Source organism: Sinocyclocheilus rhinocerous, unplaced genomic scaffold (assembly GCF_001515625.1).
Source record: "Sinocyclocheilus rhinocerous isolate Xijiao unplaced genomic scaffold, SAMN03320098_v1.1 scaffold1588, whole genome shotgun sequence".
NCBI lineage: Eukaryota > Metazoa > Chordata > Actinopteri > Cypriniformes > Cyprinidae > Sinocyclocheilus > Sinocyclocheilus rhinocerous.
The window spans coordinates 712,023-730,611 of NW_015648510.1; the positions used below are offsets into that span (position 1 = coordinate 712,023).

The 18,589-nt window shown below is 36.3% G+C and overlaps 1 protein-coding gene across 1 annotated transcript in view; it reads right to left on the reverse strand.

Annotated features, from left to right (window-relative positions):
• LOC107709766 (dipeptidyl aminopeptidase-like protein 6) overlaps positions 1–17,261 on the reverse strand; it is a 355,032-nt gene extending 337,771 nt beyond the window's left edge. The window contains exons 1-2 of the mRNA XM_016514371.1: positions 16,932–17,261; positions 16,500–16,565 (exon numbers count right to left, since the gene is read on the reverse strand). Coding sequence (XP_016369857.1) covers positions 16,500–16,556 — 57 coding nt within the window. The 5' untranslated portion in view covers positions 16,557–16,565; positions 16,932–17,261. The remainder of the gene's footprint in view (positions 1–16,499; positions 16,566–16,931) is intronic.
• Between the last annotated feature and the right edge of the window lie 1,328 nt (positions 17,262–18,589).

Genomic DNA, 18,589 nt, shown 5'->3' on the forward strand with positions numbered 1-18,589 from the left:
AGTAAACAACTCACACACTTAGATGTAACCACTTTGTTACGTCAAAATAAGACTTGAAATGGTCTGAAAACATGATCTGTGGGAGTTTTTAGTGAGCAATCAGCTTGGTGAAGTTTAAAGTAAATCTCTTCATCTGTGAGCAATATTTACCAAGCTTTGATGACTGATGACCTGACAAATTCAAAAATAGTTAAAAGTTAACTATTAAAAAGAATAGCTGAACATGAGTTCACAAATAAAATATATTGTTTAAATTGTTATTGAGTTATTATTTTGGAATAAATGTAAATGATTATTTTCAACCCTCATTCTGACCTCTGTCTCAAACGACCTGTTTTAAGGGGTGGGTCCTTTAAGGCTTGTCAGGAATCGGCCACTGTTATGATTGGCTAATGTCATTGCAAAGGAAACCGTATCAACGCCCCCTCGCTATTGCACATGAGTGTTTAGACAACAAAATTAAAAAAGGTCTTTTCCAGACAAAGCATTATGAAAGCATTCACTTACGGTTTGTGATGAAGTCAGATCTAGTACCGCTTCAGCTTTCAACAAATTTTTCTTTGTGAAATCTCCATGACACTGTGCCTCGATTACAAAACAAAATACTCAGATAAATCCTCTCACACGATCCGGGATGCCATTAAAAATAAACCATCCACTTACGCTGGGATCCTTCTGATATCTGTACAAAGACACGAACGAGCTGTTTAAACCAAACAAAGTGTCAAAGTGAATGTTCTTTCACTCCATTTGTTCTATTGACGACAAACTCAAGTGCGACTGTGTCAGAAAGCGAGCGCACATCTGTACACTGTATCCAGTGTAGACAAGATAGCGGCAGTGATTGTAATTTCTATTTTATTTCAAGTGTCAGCTGAATGCCAGTGGGAGGGGCCTATGGTGAGAAGATGACTATTTGTCGATGCCTTGCTCTGGAGGCAATGATTATACAAATGTTTGTGCCCAGGTGATGTCAAACGAGCCGTATTTGGAGCTTGATTAAATAAATACTTTGTTTATAATGAGGAGGACGTTTTACTCTATAAAACTTGCAGGACGTTTTAATGGTACAAAGTTTGATTTCTCATGTCATGACCCCTTTAATGTAAATTTTATTTATTTTTTTGTTTGTTTTGTTTTCTGATAGTGTAAATAAGGACTTTTTGAGGATTTTTCCTTCTCATTTCTGAACACCACCACACACCACTGATGCAAACAGTATTACTTTAATTTAACACATTTAGTTAGTATGTGACAACAGTGTCTCTTTTCATAATTGATGATAATAGCACTCTGCTCTCGTCCAGGTTATGTTCTTCATGGCTTAAATACAGGACCAAGTAATTTTGTTTCCCCAGTGTATTTGCAGGCTGTTTTGCATTTGCTGTAAAACAGGGACATATCCACGGACAGCTCCAGAAGGACACCAAAAACCAGAACTGTTCCTAGAAAGCAGGGATGTCTGGTTACCTTAAATAGATGGATAGATAGACAGACAGACAAACAGATGAATAGAAGTTCTTGGAAGTGTTCTCTATTTGTGCTCATTGAGGAGTGATTTTGCTCATTTGGCCAGAGCACCTGTTTTGTGCTTTATTACAGTAGGTCCAGAGCTGAGCCACAGCAACTGATCAAATAGCTCATAGAAGTGCTGTTGCAGCAAAATCTGCAGGCAGCAATGCACACACGCAATAAATCACATCGTCCGTCTAGTGGTTTTACGACAATATCGTCCCAGCGGCAGTCCACCGCAGCAGCGATGCTTCTCATCTTCTCTTCTCTGCTCTTTCCCTTGAATAAGTATCACCTCCATCACCCTCTCTCCCCAGCAGCGATCCGCATTAGCTTACAAAAGTGTCACTAATCACTATTAATATGAGGCAGAGGTGGAGTAACGTCGGGCAGGAATTCATTAGGCAGAGTTTATGCAGCCGATCCGCTGGGTTTGAGACCTCAATCAGTCGTGTTTGTCAGCCTGTGGTGATGGTGGTGAGCTGGTGTGTGACACAGCCATATCTAGTAATTAAAAGCTGCCTTCCTCTGTAGTCAAAGCCAGAGACAATGAACCCAACCTGGGCCTGACCTGACCCAATACCCTTCTAATTGACCATCACAGCCAACAGTAACCATGACACTTAAAGGGATTGTTTACCCAAAAAAATGAAAATTCTGTCATCATTTACTTACTCTCATGTTGTTCCAAACCTGCATGAATTACTTTCTCCGGTGGAACAAAAAAAGAAGAAGAAGGTATTTTCAAAAAAGTCTCTTTTTCCCATCAGTGTGGTCTGTTGTTATGGACCCCATCGGCTTTCATTGTATGGACAAAAACAACTGAAACATTTTTTTTAGCTTGGTGAACTATCCCTTCAAATACATTAGTTGTGCTTGTTAAACATTTAATTTCAAAACCATGGGAACTACTAGGGACTTGGTCTTCCCTTTGCTGAATTTTAAATTGGATTTTTAATTACAGTCTCATTTATATTCCAAGTCATCAAGTTATTCAGAATGCTGATTGAGACTATTAATACTGCAATTATATAATTGAACATGAACATCTGATTCTGATGCATATGATATGATACTGGGAAAAAGTTCATTCAAGCAAACAGTTTGCATTTATTTGAACTGTAAAAACCTGACAGATATTTAAAAGTTAAAAATAGCAAACAAACATGTTATTTTACTATATGAGAGTATATACTATTATTATTAAGATTTTCAAAAAAAAAAAAATTAATAAATAAAAGGAAATAATAAATATTGCATATGCATGAAATGGAAATGTTGTCTTATTGAAAATTATTAAGCAGAAACTGGCTGCATTTATTTGATCAAAATACAGTGAAAACCATATTATTGTGAAACATTATTACAATTTAAATATTTCTTATGTATATATTTCAAAATAACTTTTTGCTGTGATGGCAATGCTGAATTTACAGCAGCCTTTACTCCAGTCTTTAGAGTCACATGAACTTTCAGAAATCATTCTAATAAGCTGACTTGGTGCTCAAGAAACATTTCTTACTATTGAATGGCAGGCATTCAAAACCTGCCATGTATTCTGACTATACGTATATACTATTATTATTAAGATTTTCAAAAAAAAAATTTAATAAATAAAAGGAAATAATAAATATTGCATATGCATGAAATGGAAATGTTGTCTTATTGAAAATTATTAAGCAGTAACTGGCTGCATTTATTTGATCAAAATACAGTGAAAACCATATTATTGTGAAACATTATTACAATTTAAATATTTCTTATGTATATATTTCAAAATAACTTTTTGCTGTGATGGCAATGCTGAATTTACAGCAGCCTTTACTCCAGTCTTTAGAGTCACATGAACTTTCAGAAATCATTCTAATAAGCTGACTTGGTGCTCAAGAAACATTTCTTACTATTGAATGGCAGGCATTCAAAACCTGCCATGTATTCTGACTATACATATTAGAAATTTTCCATTGCATTATACTAAATATTTCAGAAGCATCGCAAAGGCATGTCTCAGCAGAAAGACTAATCAAGTGATTGAATGTCCCATCCCTCATTACTTATGGTTGTGGTTGATAAAGGAAAAAAAACTCAGACTTACATGGAAAAGATAGCTTTTATCGCTTGTCGCTCCATCAGGCCGTGTCTGGTTAGGACACATTGTTAGTTGACATGCAGAAAGTTGCTTCACTAATTAAGTGCCTGAGCTTGTGAATTATAGATGGTCTTCTCTGTCTCTTGCTGTGTCTCTACTCAAGGTCTAATTCCCTTAGTTATCCGTGGCTGTGGCTCAGTGCTTTCCAGCCTCTGGTGAACTCATTCTTACAGGCCATGATTACTTTGCTGGCCTTGAAGGAGAGAGGACATGGGTTGCTATCACTTCCCCACTCCTTCTTTTGACTGCAAATGGACTAATTGAAGTAATTCAAGATGTCCAGCAGTGCGTCTCCCATCCAATGATGTAACTCGCTGATTAAATACCATGGTACGATGCATCACTGGATAAACTAACCAACTGGTCATAACTATTTCCTAAAAACCGTAGCAACATTGTCATACCTCCTTCATTTGAACCTTGTTGGTTCAACAATATAGGACTATCATTACTGACATCACACGCAGGTTGTGGAGTAATAACTTATACTAATTAACTGATTTGGGATCACAGTTAATGTCAGAACATTAGTTAATTTGCACAAACAAAACAAAGCCATAAATTTTTTTAAATGATGTTATGCAGTATGTAATTACCATAGACTGCAGGTCAGTAGGCTTCTCAACAATGTAATTTCTCCAAGATACTGCTGTAACGATTATGTCTATTTGTTAATGAGGGGTTTTTAGTATTGTGGAGTAAATATTATTTTTATTTTAAAGTAAACATCTAAAATTATTCCAATGCTCAACTAAATTGTCAAAATACAATTTTAAATAGAATTGATTTAGTATTTTATATGAATGCCACTTTAAAAGGACTAATAATGATTTTTCACTATTATTTAGAACAGGATCTGCATTTTTATGGGTTTATGGGTATACAATAAAACCACTGTATATAAGAAAATAAATAAATGTGTTTATTTTGGTAACATTTTTAACAAGTCAAACATGTCTTTTAGTAACATGTAATTTAAGCCACAAAATAAACATCATTCCATAAAATAAGTATAATGAACTTTACTTTTTATAATGGTTTATAATACTAAAAAATTAAACAGTTCACCGCTCAAGCACATTATAACGTCTGTCAGAAATGTAGGCTGGCTGTCGGTTGGAATATTAGAACTAAAAACATCAACATAACACACTCATGGGCATCAGTCACTTCACTGAATACTTGCCGGTTAAGAAGTAAATAATTATTACCTTACAATCCATCTGTTTTCAAATACAATGTCTGTCAAAAAATAACATGCACAATACATGGTAGTGTTGGTATCATATCAAGAATGATATATATAAAAAAATTAATACATTAAAAAAAATAAAGAACAATATAGAATGTATTGCATTTTAGCTTGCTTATTGGGACCAAGAGTATGTATTTATGTATACAGGTGCATCTCAATAAATTAGAATGTCGTGGAAAAGTTCATTTATTTCAGTAATTCAACTCAAATTGTGAAACTCGTGTATTAAATAAATTCAATGCACACAGACTGAAGTAGTGTCCACGTCATAGTAAAACTATGCTTCTAACCACAGGTCAAGAGCTGTAATTCCAACCTTGCAAGTTTTTTGGGAAACAATCCATAGTTGGCTAACAGTTCTTCTAGGAATTTCACCCCAGAACAGGATGTCAGTGGCAAAAACTAGTCGTATGGGTAAGTACTCACAAACGAACACAATATGTTTTAGAGGGTTTTTGTTTAAAGGTTTAGAAGAAAGCTGAATTTTTAGACATTTAGCTTTTACTAACACATATTCTGCTTATATTTGATTAAGGCAGCTTTACTGAGCATTGCATTAGGCTGATGATGTGGTTTCCCCTCTCCAGACATTGAATAAAATACTTAGTTAATGGGTATGAAAACACTTCAAAAGCAATAATTAGGCACATTGCAAATAATAAATTAAGTACCCCACCCCACCACAGACTGCTCTCTCAAATCAATGCTTATTTCAATAAGTTGTGCTATGGAACCTCCAGTGATAACTATAGATTGGAGCAGACTGAGTAATGAATTAACGCTCGATAGCTGGCACATTTCAATGAGCTCACTGCTGCACTGTTGGCTAATCTTGCCACTGTAATTATGGGATACACTTCAGTGCAAAACACAGCGTGACTACCATCACCTCTGAGCCTGGGTCAAGTCCCTACTTTCAACTGAGGTTAGTAGATTAGTTGTGCACAATCAAAAAGATTAAACATAAATAAGATTAGGATCAATTAAAATAGATTTTCCTACTTTTTTAATGGCAAAATTTGCCTTAAAAAAATTCAATACTGCCTCTTTTACTGATCGCAAAACATTTCCAATTACTATGCATTTGAATAATAATAACGCATATGAATCAGTGAATAGGAATTCATTTTTTTCATCATATCCCCAAAAGAGAGAAACAACATTAAACCTTTATTATTTAATTTTAATTATGTATGGAGGACAGGATAAAATTTTCTCTCTCCACCATGAGTTCATTAATGGTTTTTGTTAAGCATCACTAGTAACTATTGCTCATACGGTTGGTGATATGAACAAATATCTTGCACCATTTCTGCTACAGGCATGAATGATTCCTCAAATCATACAACTTGTTGTGCACGTGTTCTTTTCAAATAAACTATATATTAAGATATTAAAAATAAAATTCTCAACAATATAATAAGTGCAGAAATCCCATATGCTTACATTGAAGTAAGAACCTGAGTCATATCTAAGGCCAGAATATCATAGTAATTTAAAGTTGGGCTTTCAACCTAGCAACCACTCAAAACACCCTAGCAACTGCATAGCAAAACACTAACAACCACTCAGAATACATTAGCAACTGTGTAGCAGTGCACCACTTACATTTTCTTTAGAAAATGAAAAAGTCTTGGTATATTTTTGTTGGAGTAAAAATCAGGTAAAAGCCTTCCATCTCTCATAGCGTAATAACATATTTCTTGAAAACTGAATAAATGCAAATCAACGTTTCTCACAAACAGCATGTAAAACCTTAGTGAATAAAGAGAACACAATCTGTTCAGTGAGTCGTCTCTCCTATAGCAGGTTTCTTGTGGAATCCAAAAGAAAATAGGTGTGTTATTTAGATCAGGAGCTGTCCAGCACTTCAGCACCAAGACCCAGCAGCACCATGGACAGCGTCATACAAAAACCTACATGACTGGCATAGCTTTAAAGGAAGTACTAAATGTTTACAAAAGGAAATGCAAATGGTATCCAATCTGTCTATGCAAAAATCACTGTCACAATGCCAAGGCACTGAAATGGATGGTAACTTGGTGGTTATACTTTCTAGCCCAAGTAGAAAGAGTCCACCCCCTCCCCCCCAAGTCAATGTATCAATGCACCTCTATGGGATTTTTGTCTGTTTTCTTGTGTAAAATCATAAATATCTGCATTAGAGAAGTATTAGATTACCTCTTAACAAGCTACATGAGATAAGGTGTTATTCATGTCTAATTATTAGAACTTTAGTCTGTAGTAGAAACAACAAACTCTTCTGTTGGCTACCACTACATGTTTATCCTGTAAGCAGTGAAGCATTCTGAAGTTTCCAATGACTGAATGCAACCAGAAACTATGACAAAGCCTCATGGTGAATTTACAAGTCTTGTGAACTTGCCTCCAGGTAAAACTAAGAATGAAACGGACTGTGTGTCTTTCCAGGAAGAGTAAAGCAGAAACCACTCAGGTTTACAGCCACAATCATTTAGCAGATGCTGGGAAAGTCATGGGAGACTCGGATTTCCTTCGAGCAGGTGTTCTTTAGTGCTTGTTTTAAAAGTTTTGGAAAAGTTTGGAGAGCACTTGGGGCCACTTCATCCTCATCACAACAGTTTGTTCTTGGTCTTATTTTCAGATAAAACTGTCTAGATATAACTAGTGAGCATAGTGCCATAGCAAAGAAACTCTTTCCTCTATCCACTCCTGTTATGCTGATTTGCTGAGATGCTTTTACTTTCCGCAGATAGCATAAACATGTTCTTCTTCAGCCCTACTAAAATTCAAGCTTAGGTTTAGCAATATAGCTCAATATATGCATGTGCAATGTTTACTTCAGTGAACGGTGGTAAATCTGCCTGCACATAATCAAATAAGGATCTACAGCTCTTTATCTGTGTTTTTATGTACATCATGCTCAATAGATGGCATACGCTCACATCCATTTTCTTATTAAACTGCCATATCCGATAAGCAAAATCAGCATATGTTATCAGTCCCAAATGTACAGTACCAAACCTTCCCTTATATGAATGTATTACTATAGGGACCTCTAGTGGTAAACTGCTGCTACAGCTTGCCAGCAGGGAAAATGAACCAAATGTTAAAAGCTGTTGTTTACCAAAGCACAGAAAAAGTATTTAATAGTTAAAACAGATAAGCAAACACACATTTAATTTCTTCAAAATAATAAAAAAAAAAAGAATGCAAACTACACTGAGGAATTCTGTGATATCCTGACATGCCCATGGATAAAGTATGTTTCTTCCTACTGAAGAAGAATTTGCAAGAGGTTTTAGACTTTGCACGATTCCCCAAAAGTATCAAGTTTCACAACTTTCTACCATTTTACATTTTTTTTATTGCATTTAAAAATAGCAATTTTTTGCACATGAAATATTTTAGAGCAGTGGTTCCCAACCCTGGTCCTGGAGGCACCGCAACACTGCACATTTTGCATGTCTCCTTTCTCTGACGCACCAATTTCAGGTCTTGGAGTCTCTACTAATGAGCTGATGACCTGAATCAGGTGTGTTTGATTAAGGAAACATGCAAAACATGCAGTGTTGGGGTAGGCCTGTCACGATAACAACTTTTTGTTGTGTGGGGTGCCTCCAGGACCAGGATTGGGAACCACTGTTTTAGAGCACAAATGTAAACTAGAAAAAAAAAATTACACTTTTTTTCCCCCATCCAATTTCAATGATTTTTTTTTAGGCTTGAAAAATCCCTATATTTCTTGATATTTCCAGGTTTTTATGAATCTCTGCAGTACTGAAAGTATTGACTGGGGGAAATAACACACAGCATGAAAAATTAACTCAATAAATTGATCTAGACCTTAATGCAAACACCCTATAAAACTACGTTTCTTTCACACATACTGTAGAAAATCACCAATAATTTCTTCTTTTTGCTATTCTAAAACAGGCCAACCTCATGGGTGAGCCAGTGGTCCTGTCTCAAACAGTACCCACATACCTCCATGTCCATGAGATCAATGGGTGTCCCATAATGAGTGACAGACTGATATATTGTCCGACTTAGATTGAGTGTTGTAAATACTGCATTAGAAAATGTTGAACTTTTGCAAAATTCACTACCATTTCCAGCAATTACAGAGGCAGATTATTGATTAATGACTTGTTTTCACACAGCTCCTTGAACAATACCATGTTATGACCTTAACACGCTTTAGCCAAAATACATATATTTTGACATCTGCATCACATAACCAGCTCCATATGTATGTTTTTCTGACATAATAAACTTGCTCTGCAACTCACCTGGTACAGCATTGCATGAGTCCAGTCTTTCGAGTTCAGTGAAACGTAAGTCATAATAAAAGAGCTCAAAGACTTATAAAAGCAAGCTAAAACAACATGAGTGCTCAAGTTTCCTTTTGTTAACACTATTGGTTAGGTTTGCAATAGAGCATTAACCTTTTAGCGCCGCTCAACAGACATTTCATTTCTGAACTGCTGTGATAAATACAACAACCAAAGTAATTCAGCCTAATGTTGGAACATCCACATTAATCTGTTTTAGAGGATACTGAATGCACTTTTAGTGCCATTCAACTCACTTTAAAAGTGCTGCGAAAACTGTTTTAGTGGACTGTTAAATATAATTTACACTGAAATAAATTCATAACATCTAAATTGACAGGATTTATTCAAGTAAAATCTGTTTAATACTGCTGAATCAACCTAAATACATTACAATATACAACCAAAACTATAACTTTATATGGGTTAAATCAGGTAGAAATATCTTTTTACAGTCTCAATTGCAGGCTACCATTTTTTTAACTGTACCAGAAATATGAATAGTATATATTTCATATAGGCTCCTATACCCAGATAAATATATCCTACTGTTTTCTGCAGACAAACAAGGGCCTTACTGGTGCATGTGACAAATACTCTCTGCATGAATCCTACTTCTTCTTTGTAAAGTTGCTCTCTGCTCCAGTATAGTGTCATGACATGTTTCCTACAGAACGATTCATCAAACTCTTCTTGAGCCTCAGTTGAGTGGACACAAAACCCACACAAAGTGACACTCTACACTTCTGTCCACAAGATACACTGAATCCTCAAAGGCTTCAGAGATAATACAGGTTTCCCTTCACACCTCTGCGTTCCTGCCATTGTCACAGCTTGTCATAAAGATAATAATACCATGATGTGTGTCCTGCCTTAGGGACATAACTGATGGTGTTGTCCTTACATATACTTCATTACACTGTGAGGAACAGTGGCCAAGGCTGCCATCAACAACTGAACGCAATGACCACGGCAGTGACAGACACAAACAGTACTGTAGACCTCAGGATTCAGGTAGAAGAAGTCTAGAATTTGATTTGAGGCTTACAAAGACTTTGAGATGTGAGCAACTGTAAAGCCTACAAAACAACTACATTCAGTCTTTCACTCACCAATGATCTTAATACCTACGGCACATCTTCAAAACTCATCATACAGTCGGTTGAACAGCAGTGTCTGTCAGCAGTGGATCTTTTTAATTGCTTTCGCACAAATGCATGCAGCAAGCATATCTATCAAAACACATGGCATTTGTTTCTCATTCAAACTCAGTCATTAGCAAAAATCCATGCATCTATAGCTTATTTTTCAAAATTATCATTTATGTTCAAAATGAATTAGACAATGAGCTTTATCTGTACAGCTGTATTTCTTCAAGAATATTCAATATAAAAATATACATATAACCTATATTCCTGTGGGGGAAAATGTTTAATTGAACTGAATGTGAACTTGTAGTGTACTTCAAATCATAAAAGTATATTTTCAAAAAATTATACTTGCATATGGTAACAAAATAAGTTGTACTTAAAGAAAATACACTTTCGTGAGTTTCTTAACACACTTAAGTACTTTTAAAAAGTGCACTTTGTAATAATCTCAAATTAAGTTTAAATTCAACTTAATTCAACTTTAAATTACATAATTTTATTATAAAGTATTATTATTTTTCATTTTGTACAATAATTGTTTTAATAATATTTTGTTTGTGCATTAAATAAATAACATTAAAGTGTATTTTAGCTCACCAGAAATGCTTGTCAGTACATTTGAAAGTACACTTTAATCATATTTCTAAGATAATCGGCTTAATTGTGAAATTATGAGTCCATGCATTTTGCCACTATGCAGAAAGCAAACAATGACCATAAATGATGTGCATGGCTGGACAGTAGGAAGCAGTAGGACGCCACTGTTTTCTAGGAAGAAAAGGTCGACAAAGACTATGTGACTTGAGTCAGACAACAACTACTAATGTTTTGTAAATGTCAAAAATAGTAATTTTTGCTTTAAATAAAACATTTTGCAAACACCCTCTACACATCAGAAGTATAATGGATTGTGGCTGCTTTGCTGCCTCTGGACCAGGACAGTTACCATCAGTGATGGAACACAAATACTCTTAGATAACTTTTGTGTCATTTGTTTGATTTATTTTTATCTAGTAATAAGACTCAAACTCAAGACTCAAAAAAACTGCTGTATCTTATACAGTTTACTGTCAACCACCTTAAAAATGTAGGTAGCTTTTCCACAAGCTGCGCAAGTACCAATATTATGGAAGGTGCTGAGTGTCACACACAAATACAAAACACCATCACGGTAACACACATGACACTAATGAATAATACAACAAACATTTGTTTAACAACACTATAAAAGAAATGTTGCTTCATCTTAAAAAGTAAGCATTTGTGCTGCCTTAAAATGTTTATTCAACTCAAATATCCAAGTTGTGACATGGGAATGTCAGTTTAGGCTATGTTTGTTTTTAACTGTAAATTACCAGATGACTTATTATTTTTCAGTATTTTACACTTCTATTGCACTTCTATTACACTTTTTCACCATTTACAGCAGGGTTCCTCAATTAGTTTTCGCCGAGGGCCGAATTCTGCCAACAATACCAAGACAAGGGCCACAGTCACAGACCTATATATATATATATATATACAGTGGGTACGGAAAGTATTCAGACCCCCTTAAATTTTTCACTCTTTGTTATATTGCAGCCATTTGCTAAAATCATTTAAGTTAATTTTTTTTCCTCATTAATGTAGACACAGCACCCCATATTGACAGAAAAACACAGAATTGTTGACATCTTTGCAGATTTATTAAAAAAGAAAAACTGAAAAATGCTCAGTATTTAGTAGAAGCACCCATTTGATCTAATACAGCCATGAGTCTTTTTGGGAAAGATGCAACAAGGTTTTCACACCTGGATTTGGGGATCCTCCGCCATTCCTCCTTGCAGATCCTCTGCCATGCAAATCAACTGTTCCTGCTCTTTCCCAGACTGGATCTCTTTTCTCCACTTTTCCTAATTGCAGATTCAATTATTAGATTTGTCAGTATTCATATTTTTAAGCTTAGATTCTTTTGGGGGGATCAAACTCAAACTGTAACACCGTGTGTCCCAACCAGACACGACGCGATAAAAAGTATATTTTCCTTGTAGTTTTTGTCCTAACCACCCGCGACAGCGTCACGTGACAATAAGCGACATGGGATTCTATTTTAGGAACGGTTTTTATTTTCTGCGATGTCGCGGCAGGAACAACATACAAAATATTACCGTGATAATCTCAGGTAAAGATTGTGTGCTTTATTCAAAGTAACCAACACGTGTATTCCATAACAAAGATATCAGTCACTCACTCACTCACTCAAAACTGTTCAGTCCATTCACATTTGAATCATCTATTTTCCGTGTCCACTTTTCTTTTCTACACACTGACCATGTTTTTGCTGTCACATCTTATCTACACTGGACGCGGAAGCATTGCAAATCATTTGAGCGTTGTGTCAGTACATTATAAATAGAACGTGTCAGCAGTTTACTGTGGGGGATTTGTCGTGTCACGCCGCATCCAAGACAGCATCACTGATTATAACGAGTTCTATTGTATTTTATTGCGTGTAGACACGACGTAAGTTAATGTAGCTTTCTGATGCTGCATTTGAATTTTCATGCCACATTATTTGAAATTAGCGCTGGCCAAACTTTTTTCTCTCACGGGCCGGATGTGGCCCGAGGCCGCCCATTGAGAAACCCTGATATAAAGTAAGCGAACTTCCTGTTAACCAATTAACAGGTTTTTACTGTAAACTTTTTAGTCTTTTACCATTCAAATTATTAGAATTTTTTACAGTGTGACAAAAATTTACATTTGAATGAATGGCTGTTCAGAAAGACATGAACATTCATACGGCATTTTTATTTATTTAAATTCTTTAATTTTCTTATTTTATTTATTTATTTATTTTCATTTCTTTTTTTACAGAGATGTATCTAATCTCTTTTCTATTGCACTGTAAAGAAAACTGAAGATCTGTCCCAATGTAGGTCAAATATATGCACAGAATATAAACAGAATTTAAAAAAAAATGTTCCTAACACTACTATACTTATAACTGTCACGGTAGAAAGTATTTAACATGACTTCATATTTTTAACATTTGACTTCAGATCCAAGGCGTCATGATTACCTGCAAACTGTTGCTCCCAACTGTCATTATCGGAACACTGGCTGAGAAAATGTCACAAACACACACACTTATCAGTTTGATCCAAATGAAACATGACAGATTTTCTCTCAGTATCAGACAGCGCACACTTCACATACACTCCTTCAATCAGTGACCTTTCAGAGCATGTATCAGTAGCATGTATCCAAATTAATAAGCAATCCTGGTGATTCTGCAGCATTTAAATAAATTAAATGACATCAGCTTATTGATACTAAATCTGTTTTGGGAAGCAGCTCTAGTACTAAATGTGTGTTGGTCGAAGGTGTTTTGTGATGCATTAATGGTACTAGAACAGAAAGGGTAGTCAGCACAGGAAAGATCAAGATCAATAAACACATACTTTATTCTGCAATGCAGTGCTCATAACAGAAATTCAGCTTTCACTAGAACTGTATTCGTCTGGGTGGTGCATCAATCGATAAGAAAGAGTGAAAGATGAGAACTGTTCCACATTTATAGCCATGTCAAACAAAAGTGGGATCCAATAAAAGATTGCTTCAATCACTCAGAACCCAGTTGCATCATCAAACCAAATTTATAGTCAAATAGTTCTGGGAATGCTAAGGAAACAGACTGAATTCCCAAAGCACTGTGGCACTATTGGGAACTCCAACAGAGAATTCAAAGAGCCTGAGGGCAAACAGTATGCACACTGTACATTCCATTAATACAACACCATGTTTATCTATTTGCTATCAAACTTCAGGGAAAAAAACTCTGTGGGCACAGTTGCAACATTGAGTTCCCTTTCAAGGGAACTTCGAACTGCGTCCTCTAGGGGTCGCTATGGGGAACGCCTCGTCGTGACCCGTTTCTGAAGCATACATTCAAAAAACACCAACAACATGTTGGCCGGCGACAGCCCATGACGTCACTACCGGTGCGACTACAGTATAAATAGGCGCCGGGAGAACATGCCATTCTCTTCTTCGTCTTCACTGACCGTTTTGTTCTTCATTGACTGTTTTGTTTGAAGCGTGCATTCCGTGGTAAGAGCGATCTTTCTTCCTTCATTATGGCGAGCACTAGCAAGACATTTAGAAGATGTGTGCGTCTCGTTTGTCTCTCTTTTCGAGGAGAGAGGGGCAGCCGTCCGTTATACCAACATCGAGGGGATGCGCGAAAGTGGCTATGAGAAGATGCCCCCTGTAGAAGGTCCAGGTCTGAGCCCGAACAACCCAGGGGTCCTGGCCCCTCTCGGTCTGAGGATCAGAGACGGGCACAGAAGGCTAGTGTCGTGGCTCACGCTCCTCCCCCGCCTGCGGGTAGGGGTAGGAGGAGTCGCGGGTCAAAGGGAGGTAGGCAAGACATAAGGGATTTTCTAAAATCCTGTATGGTGATGGTTATGCGCGGCAGCTTCGTGCCCTTTCTTGAGTTGGTTAAAGCCACGGTTCCACCTTGGGCACCACTCCACCTATGTATCCTCTGGATACCTACTTTAACAGGGGGTTACTTATGTAACCATGGTTCCCTGAGTAGGGAACGAGACACTGCGTCCTCTAGGTTTCCTGCCATGCTTCTACTATAGTTGCACCAGTAGTGACGTCATGGGCTGTCGCCGGCCAACATGTTGTTGGTGTTTTTTCTGCCCATACAGTCCTGATTGCTAATGGTAAATGAACTTGGCTTGCTGTCCTCAATGAAGGCTCGAACCCGAGGCTCTGCTTGAGCTCTGAGTTCAATTATTCACTGAAAATCTTTCCCTCGATTGCAATTCACAAATGGCACTGTTTACTCTGCATACTGAAATTGCAAAGCTACAGTACTGTATCACTGCAGAACATGATTGTCATATTGCCTATTTTATTGGGTTTGGTCCTTTTTGGAACTTCTTGTGGCCACTATGAACTGTTCTAAGAAAATGAATGTGTACACCCATTGTCGTTCAACTACCGTGAGAGGGGAAAAAATGATATTTTAGCTAAATAATTTAAATTTATGGGCCCATTTACACTTTGTGTGTTTTCTCAAATCAGAGATCTGTTTATGTTAAAACTGTTACATTTACACCTGGCCACATAAATGTCTCAGAAAAAAAATTGTTATAAATCCAATCTTCAATTCCTGTGCTATATGCAAATTTGGAGATCATGTGACTGAAAGCAACAGATACTGTATGCTGCATTTTATTTTTCATCAGCTGATTTCAAAATCAAAGGCTGCAACAGTTGAGAGAGCGTCATCAGCACTTGTGAAAGAATTGGTGAAAAGCCTTTACCACATTTAATGAAAATGACTGTGTTGAACATGTGAAGATGCCACAGATTGAAGAGTTACGTTTGTGTTGTTTTGTGCATGATTGCTGAAGACAGATGCTCATCTCCAGCGGACCATACATGTTGAGATGTGTGTTTCATTAGTGCTGTGGTATATCACACTCTCACACATTTACTTTTTGCCATTTTAGGAAAAGTAAAATTTACATATGTGGCTTCAACAACCAGATGCATTTACACTTGTCCAGCTGCGCCTGGAATACATCTCAACCCACTTCCTGAAGTGGTTTATGTCGTCGGATTGCTATCCATATCGAATGCGTTTTGGAGAGCATTTAAACCTGGTCTTTTCATGATCTGATGGCTATCAAAGAAAACGCATGAGGAGACCAAGTTTACTGTAAATAGCTTATATTATACCATTGTTGTCTTTTGAGTTTGGTGAACTTTGACTTGCTAACCCACATAGCTAAAATATGTTTTACAAATAGAGGAACTGAAAACCATATATTGTTTTATGGTTTTTCTCTCTTTATGACCTATGATTTCTCACTACACCCATTTCATTGCTGTCTGTCTGGTGCAGTATTGAAAAAATATATACTTTCAGCCTTGTAAGTTCAAATCCAACAAGACATCTTGTCAGTTACCAGCATACAGCTTCAACCATTTTTGCATTGTGAAATGTCACTTGCGACACAACAGTCGACTATAACAGCTCTTCGGTGTATGTTGCAGTTCAGTTTTTGTTAATATTTTTCATACGAAAGCATTTTCGTACAGTTAAATCCACGACTTACTTTGCCTCCTTTTGAGCATCTTCTGTAAGTGTTTGTGACTCCTGCGGTCTGATTCATTCTCGATCACTGGAAAAGTAGAGGAAAATAAATCATCAACAAATATCCCAGCTCACACCAACACTGCGTCTACACCGTGACGCGATGCGTCAAAACTAGAACGCTGCTGTTAGCGCGAATTTTTACACATTTGAAAAACATTTTTTCAAACATCTAGTGCCGTCAAGTTCAAATCGTTTTAAAACGCTTCTCGAGAAGCATGCGTTATGCTCAGCTCCGTCCGACTGTTTTTGAACGCAAGAAACGCGTCCCGTACGAAACTGTCCACACTGAAGGAGTCTACAGAAGCGTTCTACGCGTCGTGTACAGTGCAGACGGAATGCAAAACTATAGCGCATTAAAATAATATTAACTTTACCTGTGTATCAACTTTACCTGTTCAGCCTTCTTTGAATGTCTTTGGAAGTCTTGAGGAGTTAAATTCAAACACTCGTCCTTAATATTCCCACTGATAAACACAGTCTTGAGAAAGTGTCCCAAGTTTGTTTCCACAAGGCGCAAACAAGGTGATTGAAATTGTTGAGCGGGTCGTGATGTCCTGTTTTATTGTTAATTGTTTATTGTCCGGAAAAAAAAAAAATCCTCGATAAGGAGTTATTAGATGTCAAAGTAAAATCAGAGCACTGTGGCCATTAATGCAGATGAGGAGAGATGGAGCAGAAGGTATTGCTGCACATGGCATGCAGAGAGTGCTGGAGTTACTCGCTCTCCTCGAGCTCTTCAGAGAGGAAACGACCTATTACTACTGCATAAACCCCGCATACATACATGTGAGTAATATGCACATGTAAATAGTATCCATATAGTTTCAAAATCCTAAAGCAATGCAATTGATATGATTCATATGATTTTAACAATAATTTAATAAAATAAAATAAAGGCTCTGATATAAAATTACACAATATCTGTTTATCCTACTGATAAACAGTTCAGAATTTCCCTGTAGATTTATTCTGCTTTACAAGAAAATGGAATCTGCTTTAAATTTGTTAAGAAGGATCTGTTTTTCCCTGTAGGTGAGATATGTGAAAACAAAACATGATGTTATTGGGGGGGTTAGATTGATTTTTTTTTTTTTAAACAACTAGACATAGACATAGATGTGTTTCTTTGATTGAATTGTGAAGTAAATAGTTAAGTAATAATTGCGACTGAGAGTTACTTATTTTGTTAAATTATTCAGTCAATCTAATGACCTCTTAGGTCTTGGAGCTCATAACATGATTAGATGGTAGATGTCTAATTGATAGGAATGAAATATAAGATGATCTTAAGTGTGTCTTTGTATTCGTTAATCAGACTGTGTCAAAAAAAAAAAAGTTGACATTACATAAAATATTACATAATATAAATTTGGACATTTAGTTTGTGCAACATAAAGTAGTCAATCAAACAGCAAAAACTTTCAAGTTTGGTGGTATTAGTTATTTAGAAATAATAATGTTTTAGCTTTGTTTGTTTTTTTTGTTTGTTTTTTTATTGTATTTTGTAAAAGTTGTATTATGTTTTAAGCCACCATTAGAGCATAGTGGTCTCTTAGACAAACTGAGTTCTACGTCACTATTTTGTCATATTAATGATCATATTAACTTGCTTCAATCACTCAGAATCCAGTTGCATCATCAAACCAAATTTATTGTCAAATAGTTCTGGGAATGCTAAGGAAACAGACTGAATTCCCAAAGCACTGTGGCACTATTGGGAACTCCAACAGAGAATTCAAACTCACCAAGGGAGCAAAATCAGACGCGCTCGTTTTCTCAGACACTTACAGAAAAAGGCTTACCTAAACAAAGTGATTGGGTTAATCTTTTTCACATTTCCTTGGTTGGTAGATGCACCAGGGACCTGATTATAGCACTTAAAACCTGGAAAAGTCAGATTTTCACGATATGTCACCTTTAACACATTTTTCACAATCAAATTCATTTCTGATTTTTCATTGTCTTGCCCTATGTTGCTCTTTTTTGTTTTTCAATAATATGTCAATTTTCAGTACACCACTGCCATTTTCACTCAGCAGAAGATTTAAT